The sequence below is a fragment of the Macrobrachium nipponense genome, chromosome 40 (assembly GCF_015104395.2).
Source record: "Macrobrachium nipponense isolate FS-2020 chromosome 40, ASM1510439v2, whole genome shotgun sequence".
Taxonomy (NCBI): Eukaryota; Metazoa; Arthropoda; class Malacostraca; order Decapoda; family Palaemonidae; genus Macrobrachium; species Macrobrachium nipponense.
Genome location: NC_061101.1, coordinates 12112787 through 12134137, shown reverse-complemented (window position 1 = coordinate 12134137; position 21351 = coordinate 12112787). Strand labels below are relative to the sequence as shown.

General features: G+C 37.3%; 1 protein-coding gene across 1 annotated transcript in view; it reads right to left on the bottom strand.

Annotated features, from left to right (window-relative positions):
• Positions 1-21351, bottom strand: part of LOC135211918 (integrin alpha-8-like) — a 39572-nt gene that overhangs the window by 14992 nt on the left and 3229 nt on the right. The window contains 11 exon segments of the mRNA XM_064245154.1: positions 9171-9313; positions 10481-10575; positions 11327-11423; positions 12132-12167; positions 12170-12343; positions 13386-13573; positions 13895-13943; positions 14387-14487; positions 16812-16939; positions 18614-18722; positions 19566-19714. Coding sequence (XP_064101224.1) covers positions 9171-9313; positions 10481-10575; positions 11327-11423; positions 12132-12167; positions 12170-12343; positions 13386-13573; positions 13895-13943; positions 14387-14487; positions 16812-16939; positions 18614-18722; positions 19566-19714 — 1269 coding nt within the window.

Genomic DNA, 21351 nt, shown 5'->3' with positions numbered 1-21351 from the left:
CGAAAAAACTATCAAAAAAGAAAAACTTTAAACAAACAAAAAATTAAAGCGAGATACAGGAGTTAGGGTGATCCCTACTTTTATTATCAGAATGTGATTTAGCAAGAGATGGGATTCATTTTCATCATAAAAGTTAACAGGGCGTTGGCTCAACGTATTTGCGTTGAGTCAAACAAATATGTGAAAAGTAAAAGGGTGGTAGAAGGTGAGTATTGATTTGGTTACCCCGTCCTTCCCCTTCAGATTTAGGGCTGGGTAAGTATGGGACAGGGCCTGCACATTCCACTACGCACGTATAATAAAATTCTCCTTTTCATTGATTGTTTAATTGGTTTGAGAAAATTGGTGGGTGTGAATCACTTTTGTGAAAATTTGCTAATTAACTTTTGAACCCAGTTATTATAGTTGGATGCATATTTATTAATTATTGAAAATTTGAATATTATATTGTATTTTGTATTTTCTGAGTTTGGTCTTGTTCACGATGGAGTCGTTGACGCGTAGACGTGGCGGTTATAAAATCCGTTTATCACACGTTTTATTGGGAAGATGACCGAAGTGATCGATTCAACTGATATTGATGCTATAACTTCCCTTAGGGATTCTCTTTTAGATAATTTGAACAAGTTCTTGTTTTGGATGAACAAATTTTTGGGATTCAGTTAAAGAAGAAGAAATGTCTGATGAAATGATAAATCAAGCTGAATATGCAAGAGACGTCCGTACACACATCGGCAGACTCAATAGCTCTATTACTAACAGTTTTTTGAAGTTACTAAATCCGCTAACACAACCACCGCCACTACCTACAGCCAGTGTTAGATTGCCAAACTGGATCTTCCACATACTCTGGAGATATATTAGAATGGAATTCCTTCTGGGAACTATACCATGTGTCAGTACATCAGCGGAAAGACTTGGAACCAATTCAGAATAAGTTTTCATATTTACGAAGTTTGCTCACCAGGAGAAGCTTCGAAATTAATCTCGGGATTTAAATTTGAGGCTGCCAATTATCCACAAGCTGTAGCTCTTCTCCTATCTACTTATGGAAAGAGAGATGAGATTAAGCATGTTCTGGTGAGAAGATTGCTAGAAATGGAGTCTCCTGCTGCCAATTCTGAATCGTTGCAAACTTTCAGAGCTAATTTTGAATGCTCAATAAGATCGCTTGAAAGTGAAAAGCTGGAATTAAATGAGCTTTATACTATTTTGCTCTATACCAAATTGCCTCAAAGCGTCAGTGAGACGGGTGAAGCGTAGGTGTGGAGACGATTGGTTGGTATTAGACACCTTTAAAAAATACCTAGAAGAGGAAATTTGCAATCTAAGAACTTTGTTTTCAACTGATGTGAATAAAACTGAAAACCTGTCGTCAATATCAACATTCACAGTAAATCAATCCCAAGCTGTTAGACAAAAAACCAACAAAGGGTGTAAAACAAAAAAGTCCAGTTATCAGCAATCCAAAAGATGTGCTCTTTGTGATAAAGAACATTGGTGGACACAGTGCAAAACTTACGCAACCAGAGATGAAAAGTTGAATCGCATTAGAGCTTTACAGTTATGTGTGTGTGCTTCTAAGAAGCATGTTAGTGTGGACTGTGACAAACCAAGTTGCATTAATGGTTGTAAGATGAGACATCATCGCATCTTGTGTGATAAGGACCAAACCGGAAAGCAAAGCAAGAATAAACAAAGTGGTGTACAAGTGGGAACACTATCAGTAAATGAGCAGGACAAACCAAATAAGTCAGGTAAGCAATCCATATTACCAACAGCAACAATTCCCCTGAAAGGGAAGAAAGGTCGCATGGTACGACTTAGAGGGCTGTTGGATACTTGTGCCGAGAGAACGTTCATTAAAAGATCAGCTCTAGAGAGACTGCAATATAGGTCCAAAGGAGTTGAAAAGATAGCCTTGAGAGGTATCTAACTAGTAAACCTGTTCATGAATACGAGATGATAAGCGTAGCCATACGCATAAAGATAAGTTGATAATAATGGACTGCATAGTTGGTGGATGAGCTGCCAGAATATGCGAAGAAATTTGACGTTAAGAGAAGTTTGAAGTCTTTATGTAAAACTAAGATCAACTTGGCTGATAAAGATTTTGATTTGCCTGTTGAGAATCAATCAACTATTGAATTGTTAATAGGTTGATAATGTTTACAATATTTTGCATCCAGGGTTCAAAAGGGTTAGAAACTTAATATTGCTGCCGACCATATTCGGTTATGTGGTGACAGGCACAGCAGTGCTTCCCCCCAATAGGGAGACTCATGTGACAATTTTGAAGCTAGCTGTACAAACTGAAGAAATTGAAGCTACTCATAATGAAAATCCCAAGACTGATCTGGACGCATTGTGGAGTTTGGACAGATTGGGAATAGATTGCAGTGAGTTGCGAGAACAAGACCAGAGGGTCTTAAAGGACTTTGAGAGCACTATAACTATTCTGAAATTGATAAACAGTATGTTGTGGCGTTGCCGTGAGAACCAATAGATTCAGATTGAAGACAAATTTGGTTTAGCCATGAGCAGACTTCGACAGCAGACCATCAAGTTTCAGAAGGATGTGGATTACTTGGATCATTATCAGAAAATCTTGCAAGAGCAAGAAGATAGAGGATTCATTGAGAAGGTGATCTATAATAAATCTGATGTGGATTGTCATTACTTGGCACATCATGGAGTGCTTAAAGACAGTGCCACTACTACCCAATAAGAATAGTGTTTGATTGCTCATCAAAACAAGGTAAAAATGGATTAAGTCTGAATGATTGTCTATGGACTGGACACACGTAACGGCTGATCTACTCAGAGTCCTGCTGCAATTTAGAACTAACACCTTTGCTTGTATTGGTGATATTGAGAAGGCATTTTTAATGGTGCAGTTGCGTGAAGAAGATCGCAATATACGCGTTTTTTGTGGTTGGAAAATCCAACAGATCCCAATAGTAAATTATAGTATACAGATTTAGAGTAGTATTATTTGGAGCTACATGTTCACCTTTTCTTCTAAATGCAACATCAAGCATCACTTGTCCACTGTGGTCTCGTGGTTACCCCGGTCCAATACAGTGAATGTAGTGGAAAGATTGAAGAGGGGTTTGTATGTAGATAATTACAATTTACGGCTAATAGTGAATCTGAGTTGATGATTTATTCTTAAATGCACAACAAAAAAATATTTGCTCAGGCTCACTATTATTTGAAGGAGTGGGTTAGCAATAGCGAGTCTATACAAACTATTGCTGCTGCTTATCAAATTGAAGCCAAACAAAAACAAATTCATAAAGTATTGGGATTGAATTGGGATATAATTAAAGACGTCTTAACTATAAATCCAACTCTTATTAATAGATCGAGTCAAACAAAGCGAGAGATTCTCAGTACCGTTGCCCAAATAAATTACGATCCATTGGGATTGCCTTCTCCTTCTCCCAGTTACTATGAAAGCAAGGATATTTTTGAAGAAATTGTGGGAAGCAAACCAAAATCTGGATTTGGGTTGGGACGAACAACAATCTCGCCAACCAAGCCCGGCTACAAGAGGAAATTGGAGTGAACTTATCGCAAGGACTTAGAGAAGTGTAATTGAAATGATCTTTTCCTAGGAGTGCTAGCCTGGGAAACTGGTGAATACCTTGCACATATTTCTTTGCGATGCTAGCAAAAAACTTCATATGGTTGTGTGGCCTATAGAGCAAATGGTGAAAGCTCTAATATAATTATGGCAAAGGGTAGAGTGGCGCCCATCAAGGAATTGACTATTCCGAAATTGGAACTAATGGCATTGTTTGCTAGGAGCAAGAATGGCCAAATTTATTATTGACTCTTTGATGAGAAGGAGGTTTAAACAATTATATGTCTGGTCAGACAGTAAAGTCGCCCTTAGCTGGATTGTGTCCAGTAATGTTCTGCCTGTGTTTGTGAGAAACAGAGTAATTGAGATTAACTCTTTGATTCCGGGGGTCAGTCTTGTCTTACGTACCCTCTTCTGAAAATCCAGTGATTGGTTGACACGGGGAAAGAGGACTAAGGTGTTAGCAAAAAAACTCCTTTTGGTGGGAGGGACCCCTTGGTTAAAAAAATCACACACTGCCAATTGATAGGTCATGGGTGGGGTGTACACACTGCAGGGTGAACAGGACATTGTGGTCAATGTTGTAGGGGACCATGATGCAACACGCCTGCTGGATTGGGAAAGATTCAGCAGAAGCTGACAAGGTCTTTAAGACCATAGCTTGGATAATGCGATTTATAAAGAATTGCAAACTATCAACCAATGACAGAAAAACTGGTGGTTTGACTCTGGAAGAGTTGCAGGAAGGAAAGATCAAAACAATTGTTCTCGTGCAGAGAGAGTACTTTCCAGAAGAATATAAAGCCCTAAAGAGGGAGGAAACAAACCCAAAATTGACATTAATTCGCCAGTTGAATTTGTTTTTGGATAATAATGTAATGAGATGTAGAGGCAGGTTGGAACACGCGACACTGCCTGAAGAAGTCAAATTTCCTACTTTACTGCCAAAGGGGTTGTGTTCTGAGTAAGTTAATAATAAGACGACATCATGTGATGCAAGCACACATGGGGTGAACGCTACTGTAGCTAGTGTAAGACAGGAGTTCTGGATTCCACAGCTGCGACAACTAGTCAAGAGCGTGTTACATCATTGTGTGATCTGTAAGAAAGTTCAAGGAAAACCATATAGAACTATGATAGTACCCCCATTGCCGAATTCCGGGTACAACGGAAACAAAAACCTTTCAGCGTTACGGGGGTGGATTACACCGGTGCTTTATGGATAAAAGAAGGGAAGCAAAAATCCGGAGAAGGTTTTATATCATACTATTCACATGCCCGATCACTAGGGGTATACATCTGGAAGTAGTCAGAAATCAGTCCGCTGACTCATTCCTCATGGCCTTCCGGAAGTTTAGCAGCCGTAAAGGCTTTCCTTCACTAATGTTGAGTGACAACGCCACTACTTTCGTAGCAGCATCTGAATATCTGAAAACGATGGCAGATAGCCCCCTTTTTCAAAACCATCTGGAGAACATCGAGTGTAAGTGGAAATTTATACCAGCAAGAGCACCTTGGTTTGGTGCAATCTGGGAGAGATTGATCGGATTATTGAAGAACTGTATGAAGAAGGTAGTCGGTCGAGCTCTTCTCAGTTATGATGAATTATCCTGCATTTTGGTGGAATTGGAATCTATCATAAATGACAGCCACTAAGCTACACATCGGGGGACCTTGATCAGAAGGAGATTTTAACACCTAATCATCTGATCTTGGGTAGAAGATTAAGATCCTTTCCCAAGGAAACAATTAATTGGGAGGAGGTATCTGAAGATCCATTGTATAGTAAAACAGAAAATGTAGAAAAGAGATTCCTTTACATATCCAAATTGTGTGATCAATTATGGAAAAGATGGGAACATGAATATTTGATTTCTTTAAAAGAGACTCATCAAATTGGAGTCCAACATAATTCTTGGCCCAAAATAGGAGATGTCGTCCTCGTACATGATGAAGGGCCAAGAAACAAATGGAAGTTGGTCAGGTGATTCAGGTTGCATGTGGGGTCTGACAATGTAGTTAGAGTAGCTACCCTCAAAACTCCCATGGTCAGATCATGCGGGGGTCCCATTGTGAAATTGTACCGTTAGAGTTGTGGCAAGAAGTTGAGACTCCTGATCCTGCCAAAATTCCTGAAGTGAGTACCCGACCATCCAGGAAGGCTGCTCGGGTGGCTGCAGAAACTAGAAAAGATTTGATTCAAAAGGGACTGTTGTAAATATTAGTATATTAGACTTTTGGTGGCGGGGAATATGTCGTTACTTACAATAACGACATGGAAAATAAATTTTATTGAATATCTATGTTCATGCTGTATATGGAAAATGTTCCTTTATATTACATAGCGTAAGTGGAAATGTGCATGTTTTGTGTACAAATGAATGTTTTATTTATATTTAATTGTAATAAGCGTTGTTACCAAGGAATATTGTCTTGTGAATGGTTTGTATAATGGTTAACAATGCGATGTAAGTTGTTTGATAGTTTCGTTCAGTTCGTGTTGGTTTGGTGGCTTTGTTCGTTTTGTTGTTAATTTTGTCGTGAGCGAACGAGGCCGAAGTTGTGTGTTTGGGTGAGAGAGCGAACATATTATTTTCGACACAGAAGTGAGCAAAGGGTATGAAGTCAGTCGTTTCTCAACATTGGTACTGGTAGAGTGGGTTGGTAACAGGAGAACTTAATCAGAGTGAAGAGGATTTCACTTCGATTAACGATGTCGTTCCTTCCCAGCATTTATTGAAGTGGATGGATTAATCCAACCGAAGTTTGATGAGTATTATATGATATATTATTTAATTTGCCTTGACTGGGATAAATCGCTAGGGATATGCATATCTTGTCGTGGGATTCCGTGACTGGGTAAAATTGAATATATATTAGTGTATCGTGGTTTACCCGTGCCTATTGTAATCCGAACTCGGCAACAACTTCATGTTAAACTAGTAAGTAATAATTCGGGGGCAAAAACACAATAGAATATAGTATAATGTCCTTTCATGTCTGTAAACACAACGCAATGAATTCTTTATGTAGAGAAAGGGTCTTGAGTTCTACTTAAACGAATCTGGTAATTAGTAATTTCTGTAATTGACCTTGAAGTCATTATATGTTGTTGCTTGTATTTTGAAAACCCTAACTGAGTAACAATAGACTTCTTAAAATCAGTAAATCAGTAATAGCTACCCATGACTTTTTAAAATCAGTAATGCCTACCTATGACTATTTTTAAAAACATTAATGGCTACCTATGACTATTTTAAAATCAGTAATGGCTACCTATGACTATTTTTAAAATCAGTAATGGCTACCTATGACTATTTTTAAAATCAGTAATGGCTACCTATGACTTTTTAAAATCAGTAATGGCTACCTATGACTATTTTAAAAATCAGTAATGGCTACCTATGACTATTTTTAAAATCAGTAAGGTAGCTAGACTAAGTTTAAAATCAGGCAGTGGATGCCTATGCACCGTTTTTTTAAAATCAGTAATGGGTACCTATGGCTATTTTTAAAATCAGTAATTGCTATCTATCACTATTTTTAAAATCGACATGGCTACCTTATGTATGGTGTATCACTATGCCGTGACCGGGTATAATTAATGAAAAGCCACAATAATGTATATGATACTGTATTTTTCCAAAATACAAAAAGGTTAAAAACAGTGTGTGCATACGGTCGAAAGCTTCCTGTTTTGAACCTTAGTGGCTGCTACCTTCTTTTGTTACTCGTTTCGCAGTCCAGTTTGTCACAGAGGTAACATTTTTATTTGATAACTTGTAAGGTCTGCATGTCTTCAAAACAAGAGGGCAGTTCTTCCTTCTATCTAATCTTCATTGCTTTACCAATACCATTCCTACGTCGACGTTTTTTTATTCTGTCTGTATGTCAATCCTTAGCATCTTTTGCGAAAACGTCTGTTATGTCCAGTACAGAGTATTCATCTCAACCTTCCGCCTGTTCTGAAGCCTCCATATGATCAACCACACGAGTCTAATTTCATACGTTTCTTCGCCAGTTGCAACAGTCTAAGTTTTGCTTATGTTGATTTGTAATCACCCTCTCGTGCCACAATTCCATCTTTTTTAATATACCAGCGTCTAGGCTTCTTGATTCAACTGTGTGTGTTTGTGTGTCTGTGACAAAATTTATACCTCATGCATTTTGTGTGCATTCCTTCAACAGTTTTTTCAAATTTTACACTTGGATACCAATTATTCCCTGCTAAATTTTCTCTATGTTCCTCTTTTAACATTTAATTTTTCAATCGTTATTATTCTTTTAAAAGCCTCTTTCTTCTTCACCCCTCCCCCTCTCCCCCAGCTCCGATAAATTGCAGAGCAGAAAAGTCAATCTTTGCAGAAGGCATTTAAATATTGCATGTTGTTACAACGAAGAATCATCTCGTCGTATTTCGTACGGCTTCATTTGTCAGCGAAATCGTCAGAATTTGTCAGCGGGCCATTCGCATAATTCATGAATTCCATTAGGGAGATGTGTAAGGACAATTCAGGTGTGGGTGGACTTTGATGCATTGCTGTTGGGCTGCTCTACTTAGGATAATGGATGAAATGAAGTTGAAATCGAGAGGTTTTTATCGCAAAGTTTAATCTTAGATTCCGAGAGAAGTCTAGTTTTTTTTATGTACGTTTTAACCAAAAAGAGTAATTTCAACTTGTAGTAAATCTTCATGTCGGTTTACTGTTTTGTGTATTTAAAAAAAATAATAGTTTTAACTTGGATTAATAAATGTGTGTGCTTACTATTTTGTGTATTTTTTACCAAAGTGAACAGTTTTAACATGTTGTGAATCTTCATGCTGGTTTATTATTTTTATGTATTGTTAATAAAATTGAACAGTTTTAACCTGTAGTAAATCTAAATGGTTATTATTTTTTTTTTAAACCAAAATGAGTCGTTTTAACCTGTGGTAAATCTTCATGTTGGTTTACTATTTTGTGTATTTTTTAACCAAAGTGAACAGTTTTAACCTGTTGTAAATCTTCATGTTGGTTTATTATTTTATGTGTTGTTAACCAAAATAATAGTTTATATTAGCAGTAAACCTTCATATATGGAATTTGCACACAAGAGTGATCTAAGGCTGACTTTTTTTTTTTCATAAATGCCCTTGAAATGAGCTGAAGTAATTGGATGAGAGAAATGCTTCCCTGCCAAAATGATTAGGAAAAGGACCCAGCAAAATCTCGGTGGTCAGCCCAATGAGTCGATTGGGCCTCTTGTAAAACCACAACAAAAAAAGGTCGAGATCCTTTTCACAGAATCTGCCAAACTTCAGGAAAGAACTCTGACAATTCGGCAGAAAAGTTTCTTGAAATGTTATTTCATCAGAGACCATCATATTCTCTCTCTCTCTCTCTCTCTCTCTCTCTCTCTCTCTCCACAAGATGTAGTGGTATCCCATCCAACCAAGACAATACTCTCTCTCTCTCTCTCTCTCTCTCTCTCTCTCTCTCTCTCTCTCTCTCTCAGGAAAGAGTGAAAGCTTATTCCAACAAGGACGATTCTCTCTCTCTCTCTCTCTCTCTCTCTCTCTCTCTCTCCAAATATCACATACCTGAGGAACACCGCCTGGTGTGACCCCGGTGCTCCCACGACGAGGTCAGGGTACCCATTCCCATCGAAGTCCAGGCCCCCATCAAGACTGTAGCCAAACCACAACAGGGAAGGATGGGGCTGGAATTCCGATGCGTGGATGACCTGGGAATAATTCAGGAAATTATAGTGAAGGAGTCTCAAGGAATCTTTAAGGATTCAACGAGTAGAGGAGACTGTCTGACCTCTGTAGAATTTGTTACTTGGTGAATGCGAAAGGTGCTAGTGTAAAGGCTGTTTTGCTGTGGGGAATTCAGTCAATAAACTTCGTGGGATTTTTATGTTTTGCCGTGGGGAATTCAGTTATTAAACTTCGTAGGATTCAAGTGTTTTGCTGTGGGGAATTCAGAGGTATTAAACTTTGTGAGATTCGAGTGTTTTGATGTGGAGAATTCAAGAGTCATTGTACTTCGTGGGATTCAGTGTTTTGCTGTGGGGAATTCAGTCAATAAACTTCGTGGGATTTTTATGTTTTGCTGTGGGGAAATTCAGAGTTATTGTACTTCGTGGGATTCAAGTGTTTAACTGTGGGAAACTCCGATTTATCAAACTTCGTGGAATTGGAGTATTATCTTGTGGGAAATTTAGACAATTCAACTTGATGGAATTCAAATGTATTACTGTGGGAAATTTGAACAATACAGCTTCGTGGGCTTCAATTGTTTTTATGTAGGACAGAGTCAGTTTTGTGGGAATCAAGTGATTTGCTGTGTGATTTTTCCTTTTTATTCAGACAGGTCTTGTGCATATTCTTAGTTACGACCATGCTCTTTGTTATATATTATTATTTTAAGAGGTTTTTATTCATGTGTGAATGTGGCTTTGTTTTTTGCGAGTGTACTTTGAGACTAAGTTCCGTATTTTATCCAGAAAATACTCAAGGGGAGAATTATACTTTTATCTGAAATATATTCAAGTTATGAAGGATATTTTATCGAAAATATATTCAAGGGATGAATTATATTTTATCAAAAAATATATTCAAGTGACAAAGAATATTTTTTCTAAAGTATATTCAAGGGATAAATGATAATTATCAAAACTATGTTCAAGGGATAAATTGTAATAAAAAATATATTCAAGTGATAAGCTATAATTTTGTCTTATATTCATTCAAGTGATAAATTATATTTTATGTAAAATATAAATTCTCTCTCTCTCTCTCTCTCTCTCGCTCTCCTCATCTCTCTCATCTTCGCTCTTCCTCCATCTCTCGTCTCTCTCTCTCTCTCTCTCTCTCTCTCTCTCTCTCTCTCTCTCTCTCTCTCTTACCTGGGATGGTTTAGACCGAATTCCTTCTTCAGCACCATTGTAAATGTACACGGAGCCTTTGCCGTTATACGTAAACGGAGCTCCAACTGCGAGATCTGAAATATGGGTAAAAAAGTAACATTATAACAATCATTATAATTATGTAATGATGAAATTACATTGATGATTATCCAGTCGCGTGGAATCAGTTATACAGTAATTCTGTCAATGCATCGTCAAGAATTCTGTACATAATCTAGTAATGAATATATAAGTATTATTAGTTAATAATTGTCATTTTGTATCATAATTAGTCTCTACATCTTTTGTCAAAAACATATGTTTGCGTCGTGTCTATTTTGACTGTTTATAAAATGATCAAAATTCGTCATTTTTTTAGTGACTTTTCACTTCTCTTTTTTTCTGTTTTTTAATTAAGTAGCTGTAAAACAAGTTACTACGTGTTCATGAATTGTGAATGAAACCCCGCTGATAGTGAATTTGAGGCCTGGACACTTTTCAGATTGGGTAGTGCTGTCAGTACACCTCAAAGGGTGCACTGTAGGCATTACTTGAGTTTTTTTTTTTTTTTTTTTTTTGCAGCGCCCCATCGGCCCCTAGCTGCAACCCCTTTCTTTCCTTTTACTGGACCTCCGTTCATATTCACTCGCTAACGTCTTGCTGTCCACCCTGTACTGCTAATAGCTTCACCTGCTGTTACACCGTTAAAGACCTTTTCACTCTCAGCTCTCCCCCTCAACTCTGAATGACCCCGCAGGTCCCAGCGCTTGACCTAGGAGTTTTATATTCCATTCCATTCGGACTGAAATAGAGTATTTCAGTCTTTCGTTTCGCCTTGGTACTTACCGGCGTAGCCATCGGAGTCGAGGTCACCAGGGCTGGTCACCGCGTGCCCGAATCTCCCCCAAGGGAGGTGCCCCTCCAACACGACGTAGTTCGTAGCCTGGGGAGGTTGAGAAACGGAATTAATCTGTGTGTCTGTGCGAGAACCAAGACGAAATAGACGTGAGTTGACGCAAGGTTTGTATAATGTATTATGTATTATGAGTCTTATCACATTACCGTGATTCATATACATACATCGAGCTACAAATGTCCTTTAATATTTAATTCGCTCTACCTCGGAATGAATATATTTTCATGTATGTTAATTGAAGGGGAGTTTTTTTAGTCGATAAGAAATTTGTAGGTTCACGGGCGCAAATTTCTTATCGACAAAAAATTCCCTTTCGGTCAACAGATATAAAAATATATTAATTACGAGGTAGAGCGAATTAGATATTAAAGGACATTTGTAGATCGATGTATGTATGTATTATATGCATGTGTGTATATTAAATATATTGATATATATAATATATATATATATAGTATATATATATATATTATTATTTGGTTTTTGTATTGTGTATGTGTGTATATATAGTACACATATATGAATATTTGTCAAAAAAAAAAAAGTTTTATATTCACAAACGTTAAGCCAAAGATGCTGTTCAATATCAAGTTCACTCAACCTCGGAATAAACACCGAAGGTTAGTACATACACACATACATACATACATACACATACATACATACACACACATACATACATACATACATACAAAATCAAGAGGACCAAAAACTTCAAGTGCCAAAGCTACTTGCATTCTCAGAAGGCGCGAAGTAAATGAAGACTTTCCCGGTATCCTGCAAATAAGCCGCTCCCTTTTTCTCTCCGTAGGCGCCCCTACGGCCAGGTCGTCTTGCCCATCCCCATTGAAGTCCCCGATGCCCAGGCACAGGCCATACCCGATGCCCTTTTCGCCCAGGAGCTCCACCTTCTTCGACGACTTCAGGTCGGCGGCGTAGATCGTCACCTGTAGTAGTCAAAGGTGGTCAAGTCGCTGATGCTCGAGAATAGTATCTTAGTATTAATTTGATCCATGCTTGTCTGAAAGCATGGATTACATGGTAGAGGCTGTCTCTATTATTATTATTATTATTATTATTATTATTAATTATATCATTATTATTATTATTAAAAAATCCTCATAGTAGCACGCGTCTTCAAATGGAGAAACAAATCCACAGTTATGTAAGTGTACATATATTTAAATTTACAAACAGCAAGGATAGCTTTCGGGAATCTGTTCGGATAAGGGGAACCGAACACATTCCCGAAAGCTATCCTTGCTGTTTTTAAATTTAAATATATGTATATTTTTACGTACTGTGGATTGGTTTTCTCCATTATTATTATTATTATTATTATTATTATTATTATTATTATTATTATTATTATTATTATTATTATTATTATCATTATTATTATTATTGTTTTGTTGAATAAAATGACAGAATTCAGCGAATTAATCTTATATATTATCTTTTCTATTTTTCTTATTACTCGCTTTTTCTGGCTCAGCGATACTTCGCAATAATTGGCCAATATTCATATTGGGGATAATGCTGATATTGGCCAATTATTGCGAAGTATCGCTGAGCCAGAAAAGCGAGTAATAGAAAATAGAACAGATAATATATAAGATTAATTCGCTGATTCTGTCATTTTATTCAACAGAATTTATTTAAAAGAGGGTCTTCTCCCAAAATATTATTATATTATTATTATTATTATTATTATTATTGACTTGAAATTCTAGTTTGAAGTAATGCGTGAATAGAAATACAGGAAGAAGAGATATCCCACTTACTGAAAAGGGAATAAAATGAATTAATAGATAGATGAAAATGTATTAAAATATAAGGAAATAAAGAAATGTAAAGAAATAAAGCTACAGTGAGTGACCATTGGGAATAGACGAGCAATCAAAGTTGATTTTTTATTTTTTATCACCTTTCCTACGAGGTGAAAGGAATTGTCTCACCTTTCACCTGAGGTGAAAGTAATTATCTCACCTTTCCTCTGTGGTCGTCGTAACCTGGAGAGGACACTGCGACGCATTTCACCCCTCTGCTACAGAGCTTTCCTACGACCGTCGCCCAGCCACTGTAGTTGTTGTCCATTCCATTGTCCTTGCGTTTCACTTGCGACGATTTCACCCGTTTCCACGTGCGTGGGGTTTTGTGCATCTTCACAGCTACGCCTGAATGGGAAAAGGAGGAATCTTAGTGGTCAGTAAGATCTTCATTGACGTGGGGGTCCGGGAAATGCAAATTTGACAGGTGAGTGACAGGTTTCCGTAAAACAGAAATCCTTCTACCTGTGGCTTTAGAGTGACAGATGGTGAGGATGTTGGTATGTAAACAAACAATCCATTTACGTGGAGCTCAGGGCAACACAGAAGTGACAGATGGTAGATTTTCATCGTGGAGAAGGGAGGAGATTACTACTCTCTCTCTCTCTCTCTCTCTCTCTCTCTCTCTCTCTCTCTCTCTCTCTCTCTCATTTAAAGATTGAAGCTTACCTTCGAAGTAAAATGCGGATGGACCTCCCAAGTATAGCGACTGACCATCCTGTAAAAAGCAGGTGCATAGATAATTCCAATTGCTTATATAAAACATTATATATTATATATATATATATATATATATATATATATATATATATTTTTCCTTTTATATATGCATGCAAAATTATAAAAATGTATACTATACGTATTACACTGAAATATTATAAAAAAATTCATTTATGCATTACACAATCATATGTATGTGCATACATGCATGTGGATGTCTTATGTGTATTGTAATTGTAATATTTATTTTTTATGTATTGTTATAGTAACTATTTGTATATTTATGTGTCTTGTAATAGTAATATCTGTGTTTTTATGTCTTTATTTTAATAGTGATATTTGTAATTTTAATAGTAAGATGTATGATTTGATGTGCATTGCATTATTTACATTTGTATATTTTGTGTGTATTGTAAAAGTAATATTGCAATCATTACTGACGTCATCAAGAAAGGCACTGAACCCCATTTCAGCAAAGCCGGTGCCCTTGTAATCGTTGATGGCCAACACCTCTTTACTCAGGTCGTTCTTCAAATTGTAATCTGAAAAGAAAAAAAAAAGTCACATTTCTATTAAACCCGTTCTCGAAACCTTTCGTTTAAATTTTGGTAAAATTTCCAACAGACTTCTGAAGTTCAAGAGATACTTTGCAGACTTTTGAAGTTCTTACATTTTAATACGTTTTTATCTATTTATTGATATAATTTTTTTTTTACTTTATTAAGTGGGATCTCTTCTTTCTGTGGCCCCTTATGGTGAGCTTATGAATAGGTTTCATCATCTGAATATATAATAACAATAATAATATTGTATATTTCAACAATTTATTTATTAACTACTTCTTCTTCCCAGCTGGTTCCCATTTTTATATGGGGTCGCCATTTCGGATGAGCCGTTTCCATCTATTTCTATCCTGTGCTTCTGCCTCATCAATTCCCTTCTCATGAAAGTCTCCTCTCACACAGTCCTTCCATCTCTTTCTTGGTCTCCCTCTTCTTCTTCTTCCTTGAACCTCCATCCCCATAATATGTCTCCCAGCGTAGTCCTCATCTCTCCTCAACAGGTGTCCATACATCTCAGCCTCCCCTCCTGCACTTTCTTTGATACTTCCACCACCTTAGTCGACCCCCTTATGTAGTCATTTCTGATCCTATCCTCTCTTGTCACCCCAGACATCCACCTAAGCATTCTCATTTCTGCCACATCCATCTCCTTCTGCTCTGTTTTTCTCATGCTTGCTGTTTCCGTACCATACAGCATTGCTGTTCTTACCACCGTCTTATGAAATTTTCCTTTTAACCTTAGCGGTACTCTTTTGTCACAAAGAACTCCAGAGGCCGCTCTCCAGTTGTTCCAGCCTGCCTGTACCCAATGTTTTACTTCTTCTTCCATACTTCCTCCAGCGTTAAAAAAAGATCCAAATACTTAAACTTATCAACTCTCTTTATTTGCTCTCCACCAAGCTGAATACTTTCTCTATCATCCCCCTCAGTGGTGGTACACATATATTCTGTCTTAGATCTACTTATTCTCATTCCTCTGTCCTCCAGTACTTGTCTCCATCTTTCCAATTTCATTTCCAGATCTTCCCTGCTCTCTGCGCACAGAACAATATAATCCGCATACAATATGTTCCATGGTACTGCCTCCCTTACTTCCTCTATTATAACATCCATGTTCAAGATAAATGGGCTCAGAGCCGACCCCTGGTGTAATCCTACTCTCACCTCAAAACCCGCTGTCTCCCCAACACTGCTCCTCACTCTGGTAAACACATTCCGGTACATTTCTTGTATCAATCGCACATACTTCTCTGGCACCATCTTCTCCCTCAGACTCCTCCTTACCTCTTGTCTCGGGACTCGGTCATAAGCCTTTTCAAGGTCGATGAATACCATATTATGTAGGTCGCAGTTTATTTATTAACATTTATATTTATTTCATACCTGTTCTCGAACCGTGGCCTGTTATTTGAATTTCATTTCAATTACTGTATTTATTTGGTCTTTGTATTATATATTATAACAAGTTATTTAGCATGATTTTTTTTGCTGCAAGAACAGAAATCATAGTTGAAATGTAAGAGTGCCTCAAATGAGATAGAAAAGATTGCCTTATCGTAATACGACTCAGCATATATTAATTTGACGACAGGGAAAATGATCTTATCTGTGGACAATACTTATACTTAATAGATTTAAAAAATGTCCTGCCCAAAAATTGAAATCAGATTCTTGGATTAGTCTCCTCTTTGTCAGAACTGGTAGGCTGGGAGTACAGCACTATTTATTATGGTAAAGCTATAGTAGACTCACATCAACCGTACATCTGATGTCTAGGCCAGTCCCTTACGACGCTCCCGATTGGCTGTTGATAAGCCAATCACAAGGCTGGATACTTTCAGTCTCTCTTGAGAGTTCACATAGGTAGGATGTATATTCCACCTCTCCTGAGGGATACTAATTTCAAAAATCTCCGATAGGAGAGGTGAAACACACATCCTGCCTATGTGAACTCTCGAGAGAGACTGAGTTTCCAGCCCTGTGATTTTACTTTCCCATTTTATTATTATTAATATTATTGTTACTGGGATTAACTTTTCCACATTTATTATTATTATTATTATTATTATTATTATTATTATTATTATTATTATTCAGAAGGTAAACCCCTATTCATAAGAAACAAGCATACAGGGGCCATTGACTTCAACCTCCAAAAATATGGCGTTCATTTGTAAGGAAATGCAGGAATGGGAGAGGATCATTAACAGAAAATAATAGAAAGGCAAATGGATAGAGTAATAATAAACAGATGGATAGAAATCTAAGGGAATCGGTCAAATGCAAAGGTCTAATGTTCTTACTTGGGTATGGAATGATTTTCTCAGGAGTGTCAGAGGTCTTGTAGATGGCGAAGCAAGCCCCTCGGGTCTGGAGCTGTGCTTCGGCGGAATGCGAGGCACTGTTCTTCCTCGGGAATCGCGGGGCACAACCTGTAATTGAAGACACTGAAGGCATTTCGGAGCTATAGATCAGTGTGACCTCAGGACACCTGAAGGCATTTCGGATCTGATAATATATTGGTACCTCAAAAGGACACTAAAGGCATTTTCGGATCTGATAGATAGTTTAGCGGTGACCTCAAAAGACACTAAAGGAGGCATTTCGGATCTGGTAGATTAGTAGTGGTGACCTCAAAAGGGTTTTAGCCCGCTATGTAACCCACCTTTTGTGGCTTGTCTGTAGTAGATTCACATCAACCGTGCATCTGATGTCTAAGCCAATCCCTTGCGACGCTTCTGATCTGATGTCTAGGCCCGTCCCTTACGACGTTCCGATTGGCTGTTGGTAAGCCATCACAGGGCTGGAATCTCTGAGTCTCTCTCGAGAGTTCACATAGGCAGGATGTATGTTCCACCTCTCCTGAGGGATACTACGTCTTTCAAAAGTATCCCTCAGGAGAGGTGGAACTTACATCCTGCCTATGTGAACTCGAGATCCCTCAGGAGAGGTGGAACATACATCCTGCCTATGTGAACTCTCTCGAGAGACTGAGAGATTCCAGCCCTGTGATGGCTTATCAACAGCCAATCGGAACGTCGTAAGGGACGGGCCTAGACATCAGATGATGACCTTCAAACACGTCAACAAATGACTGTCAATATCATAAAGATACTGACCCCCCCAAATGGCACTTAGACTTTTCTGATAATTCGATACACATGCCCGCAAACATTGACACTTTAAAACTACATATCACATTAGGGTGTTCTAAATCAAGGTTGCGAAGGGACAGTAAGTTTTTCTTCGTGTGGAATTTAGTGTTTTGCTCCTAAAATGATATCAAATTCCCTGAGAAGCAGAGTAAGGAGCCAGTTTGATTTTCTGGTCCTCAATGTTGCTTCTGGCGAGAAGAAAATTTGGTTGGAAGAAATATGAGAGAATGTAACTCAGATATTTGCCAAGTTTTCCTATCTGCGAATGACTGATGCTTAAGGCCAATGGTGGTTGCTTTTTTTTTTTTTTTTTTTTTTTTTTTTTTTTTTTTTTTTTTTTTTTTTTTTTTTTTTTTTTTTTGTTTTTTTTTTTTTTTTTAAAGATTAATAGGAGTTATGTAAATAGGATCCCTAGACCCTTCTTTGTTGATCTCTGAATTTTAGAATCACTATTTACACGAGAAGGTCTCTAGAGCAAAGTAAGCCCTGATTCCAGACTGTGAAGTGGAACCCTTCTTACATATAGCAATACTATGCTGGCTTGCTAAATATATTACTCTTCATCCTTAACAAGACGTGACTCACCAGAGAAGACTGTAAAATAAGATAGCCAGACTTTCTGACAAGGGGCGAGTAATTAGTGTTGGTCAACTATTAAACTTTTTAGATATATGTTTTATATATAGGGTGTCCATAAAGTCCCTGTACCATTCTGAGCAATAAATACTAGGAATGGTACTGGGACTTTATAGACACCCTGTATATCACATATTTCGAGCACTTCCATCTGTGCCCCCTGATCACTGGTAAAGATGTGTGATCAGGGCCACAGAAGCAAGTAGTACACGAAATATGTTTACAGTGTTCAAATTGTGTTTTATGGACCTTTTATCTTCACACACACACACACACACACACGCGCGCGCGCGTATAATATGTAATAAGTGCTTACCACAAGTTTCGAATTACTCTTATCAAGAGCGAAGACTGTCTCCCCCAACCCTATGCCGTGCCTTGAGTAGGTATCTTCATCCCACAATATGGCCTGTAGGCTTCTATCTGAAAATGAAATAAAAGAGATTTAAGTATGATAATATTTTTTTTCAACATTTAAAATCAATCTAATCGTATATTGTGTTAAATTTGTAATTTAATCGAAACAGTATCAAGGGAAGTGTGAAGGAAAATAAATCCTTAGGGTCAGTCTTGTGAGGGCTCTCTCTCTCTCTCTCTCTCTCTCTCTCTCTCTCTCTCTCTCTCTCTCTTTCGAAAACGTTTGGATAAATCATAGGTAATCTTCAAAAATAGCAGAGAATGAAATCTCTCTCTCTCTCTCTCTCTCTCTCTCTCTCTCTCTCTCTCTCTCTCTCTCAAACGTTTGGATAAATCATAGGTAATCTTAAAAAATAGCAGAGGATGAAATTCGCTCTCTCTCTCTCTCTCCATCTCTCTCTCTCTCTCTCTCAAACGTTTGGATAAATCATAGGTAATCTTCAAAAATAGCAGAGATAATGAAATCTCTCTCTCTCTCTCTCTCTCTCTCTCTCTCTCTCTCTCTCTCTCTCTCAAACGCTTGGATAAATCATAGGAAATCTTCAAAAATAGCAGATAATGAAATATTCTCTCTCTCTCTCTCTCTCTCTCTCTCTCTCTCTCTCTCTCTCTCTCTCTCTAAAACGCTTGGATAAATCATAGGTAATCTTCAAAAATAGCAGAGATAATGAAATCTCTCTCTCTCTCTCTCTCTCTCTCTCTCTCTCTCTCTCTCTCTCTCTCTCTCTCTCTCTCTCTCTCTCTCGTTTGGATAAATCATAGGTAATCTACAAAAATAGCAGAGAATGAAATATCTCTCTCTCTCTCTCTCTCTCTCTCTCTCTCTCTCTCTCTCTCTCTCTCTCTCACCTGACTCGTCGAAGAACGGGATATCCTTCCGAACAACACAGTGGTCTTCGTTGTCATTTTTTAATGGCTGACAGAGGTAGAGGTTTCCAAAAGGAATCGTATTGTTGGCAGAGTCAGCAAGAGTTCCACGGGGCGCTCCAACAGCCAGGCTAGAAAAGAAATTATCCCGATGTTATCTTCAATGATTTGGATCGAAAAGTTCCCTTTCCGTAATGAGAGCGACGCTCTGTTGTTTCATTCTTTACTAGAAAATTTCTAACTTCGAGACGTGTAGATTAAACAACATTCATTCATTAAACATCAGCTCAAATATGTTTTCTTTCCAGTTATCATGAGCCAAAGTCCATGAAATATATGATGAAAAGAATGAACGAGAAAACAGATATCTTGGTTTATATGTGTAAACAAATAAAGTGCCCTTTTGCCTTCAGAATTTTCGAAAGCTAATTTTTCTCTCGCATAACATTTTAAGTCTGTAGTATGATAATCCTGTGTAGCACTTGCATTGTGTGAAATTTCATAATTAAACAGCTTTTGATGTGTACTACAGTTCTTTACCATTATGCTGTCATTAATTTGTAGTCCCTTCCTATGCCATTGAACTGTTTTGTTCACACATTTGCAATGTGTATGCAAGAAGTCAACTTGTTTGCAATATGAATGCAACAAGTTTTCAACTTGTTTGCAATGTGTATGCAGTAGGTCAACTTGTTTGCAATTTGTATGCAATCAGTTTTTCAACTTGTTTGCAGTATGTATGCATCAAGTTTTCAACTTGTTTGCAATATGTATGCAACAAGTTTTCAACTTGTTTGCAATATGCATGCAATAAGTCAATTTGTTTGTAATATGTGTGCAACAAGTTTTCAACTTGTTTGCAGTATGTATGCAACAAGTTTTCAACTTGTTAGCAGGATGTATGCAGTAAGTTTTCAACTTGTTTGCAGTATGTATGCCACAAGTTGTCAACTTGTTTGCAATGTGTATGCAATAGGTCAACTTGTTTGCAATTTGTATGCTCATCAGTTTTTCAACTTGTTTGCAGTATGTATGCATCAAGTTTTCAACTTGTTTGCAATATGTATGCAACAAGTTTTCAACTTGTTTGCAATATGTATGCAATAAGTCAATTTGTTTGCAATATGTATGCAACAAGTTGTCAACTTGTTTGCAATGTGTATGCAATAGGTAAACTTGTTTTGCAGTTTGTATGCAACCCAGTTTTTTCAACTTATTTGCAGTATGTATGCATCAAGTTTTCAACTTGTTTGCAATATGTATGCAACAAGTTTTCAACTTGTTTGCAATATGTATGCAATAAGTCAATTTGTTTGCAATATGTATGCAACAAGTTTTCAACTTTTTTGCAGTATGTATGCAACAAGTTTTCAACTCTTATTTCTGGCGAGAGTTTATGACACATTTTAAACCGCTTAAATATATGATGAAAAGAATGAACGAGCGAAAACAGATATCTTGGTTTATATGTGTAAACAAATAAAGTGCCCTTTTGCCTTCAGAATTTTCGAAAGCTAATTTTTCTCTCACATAACATTTTAAGTCTGTAGTATGATAATCTTGTGTAGCACTTGCTTTGTGTGAAATTTCATAATTAAACAGCTTTTGATGTGTACTACAGTTCTTTACCATTATGCTGTCATTAATTTGTAGTACCTTCCTATGCCATTGAACTGTTTTGTTCACACATTTGCAATGTGTATGCAAGAAGTCACTTGTTTGCCAATAATGAATGCAACAAGTTTTCAACTTGTTTGAAAAGTATGCA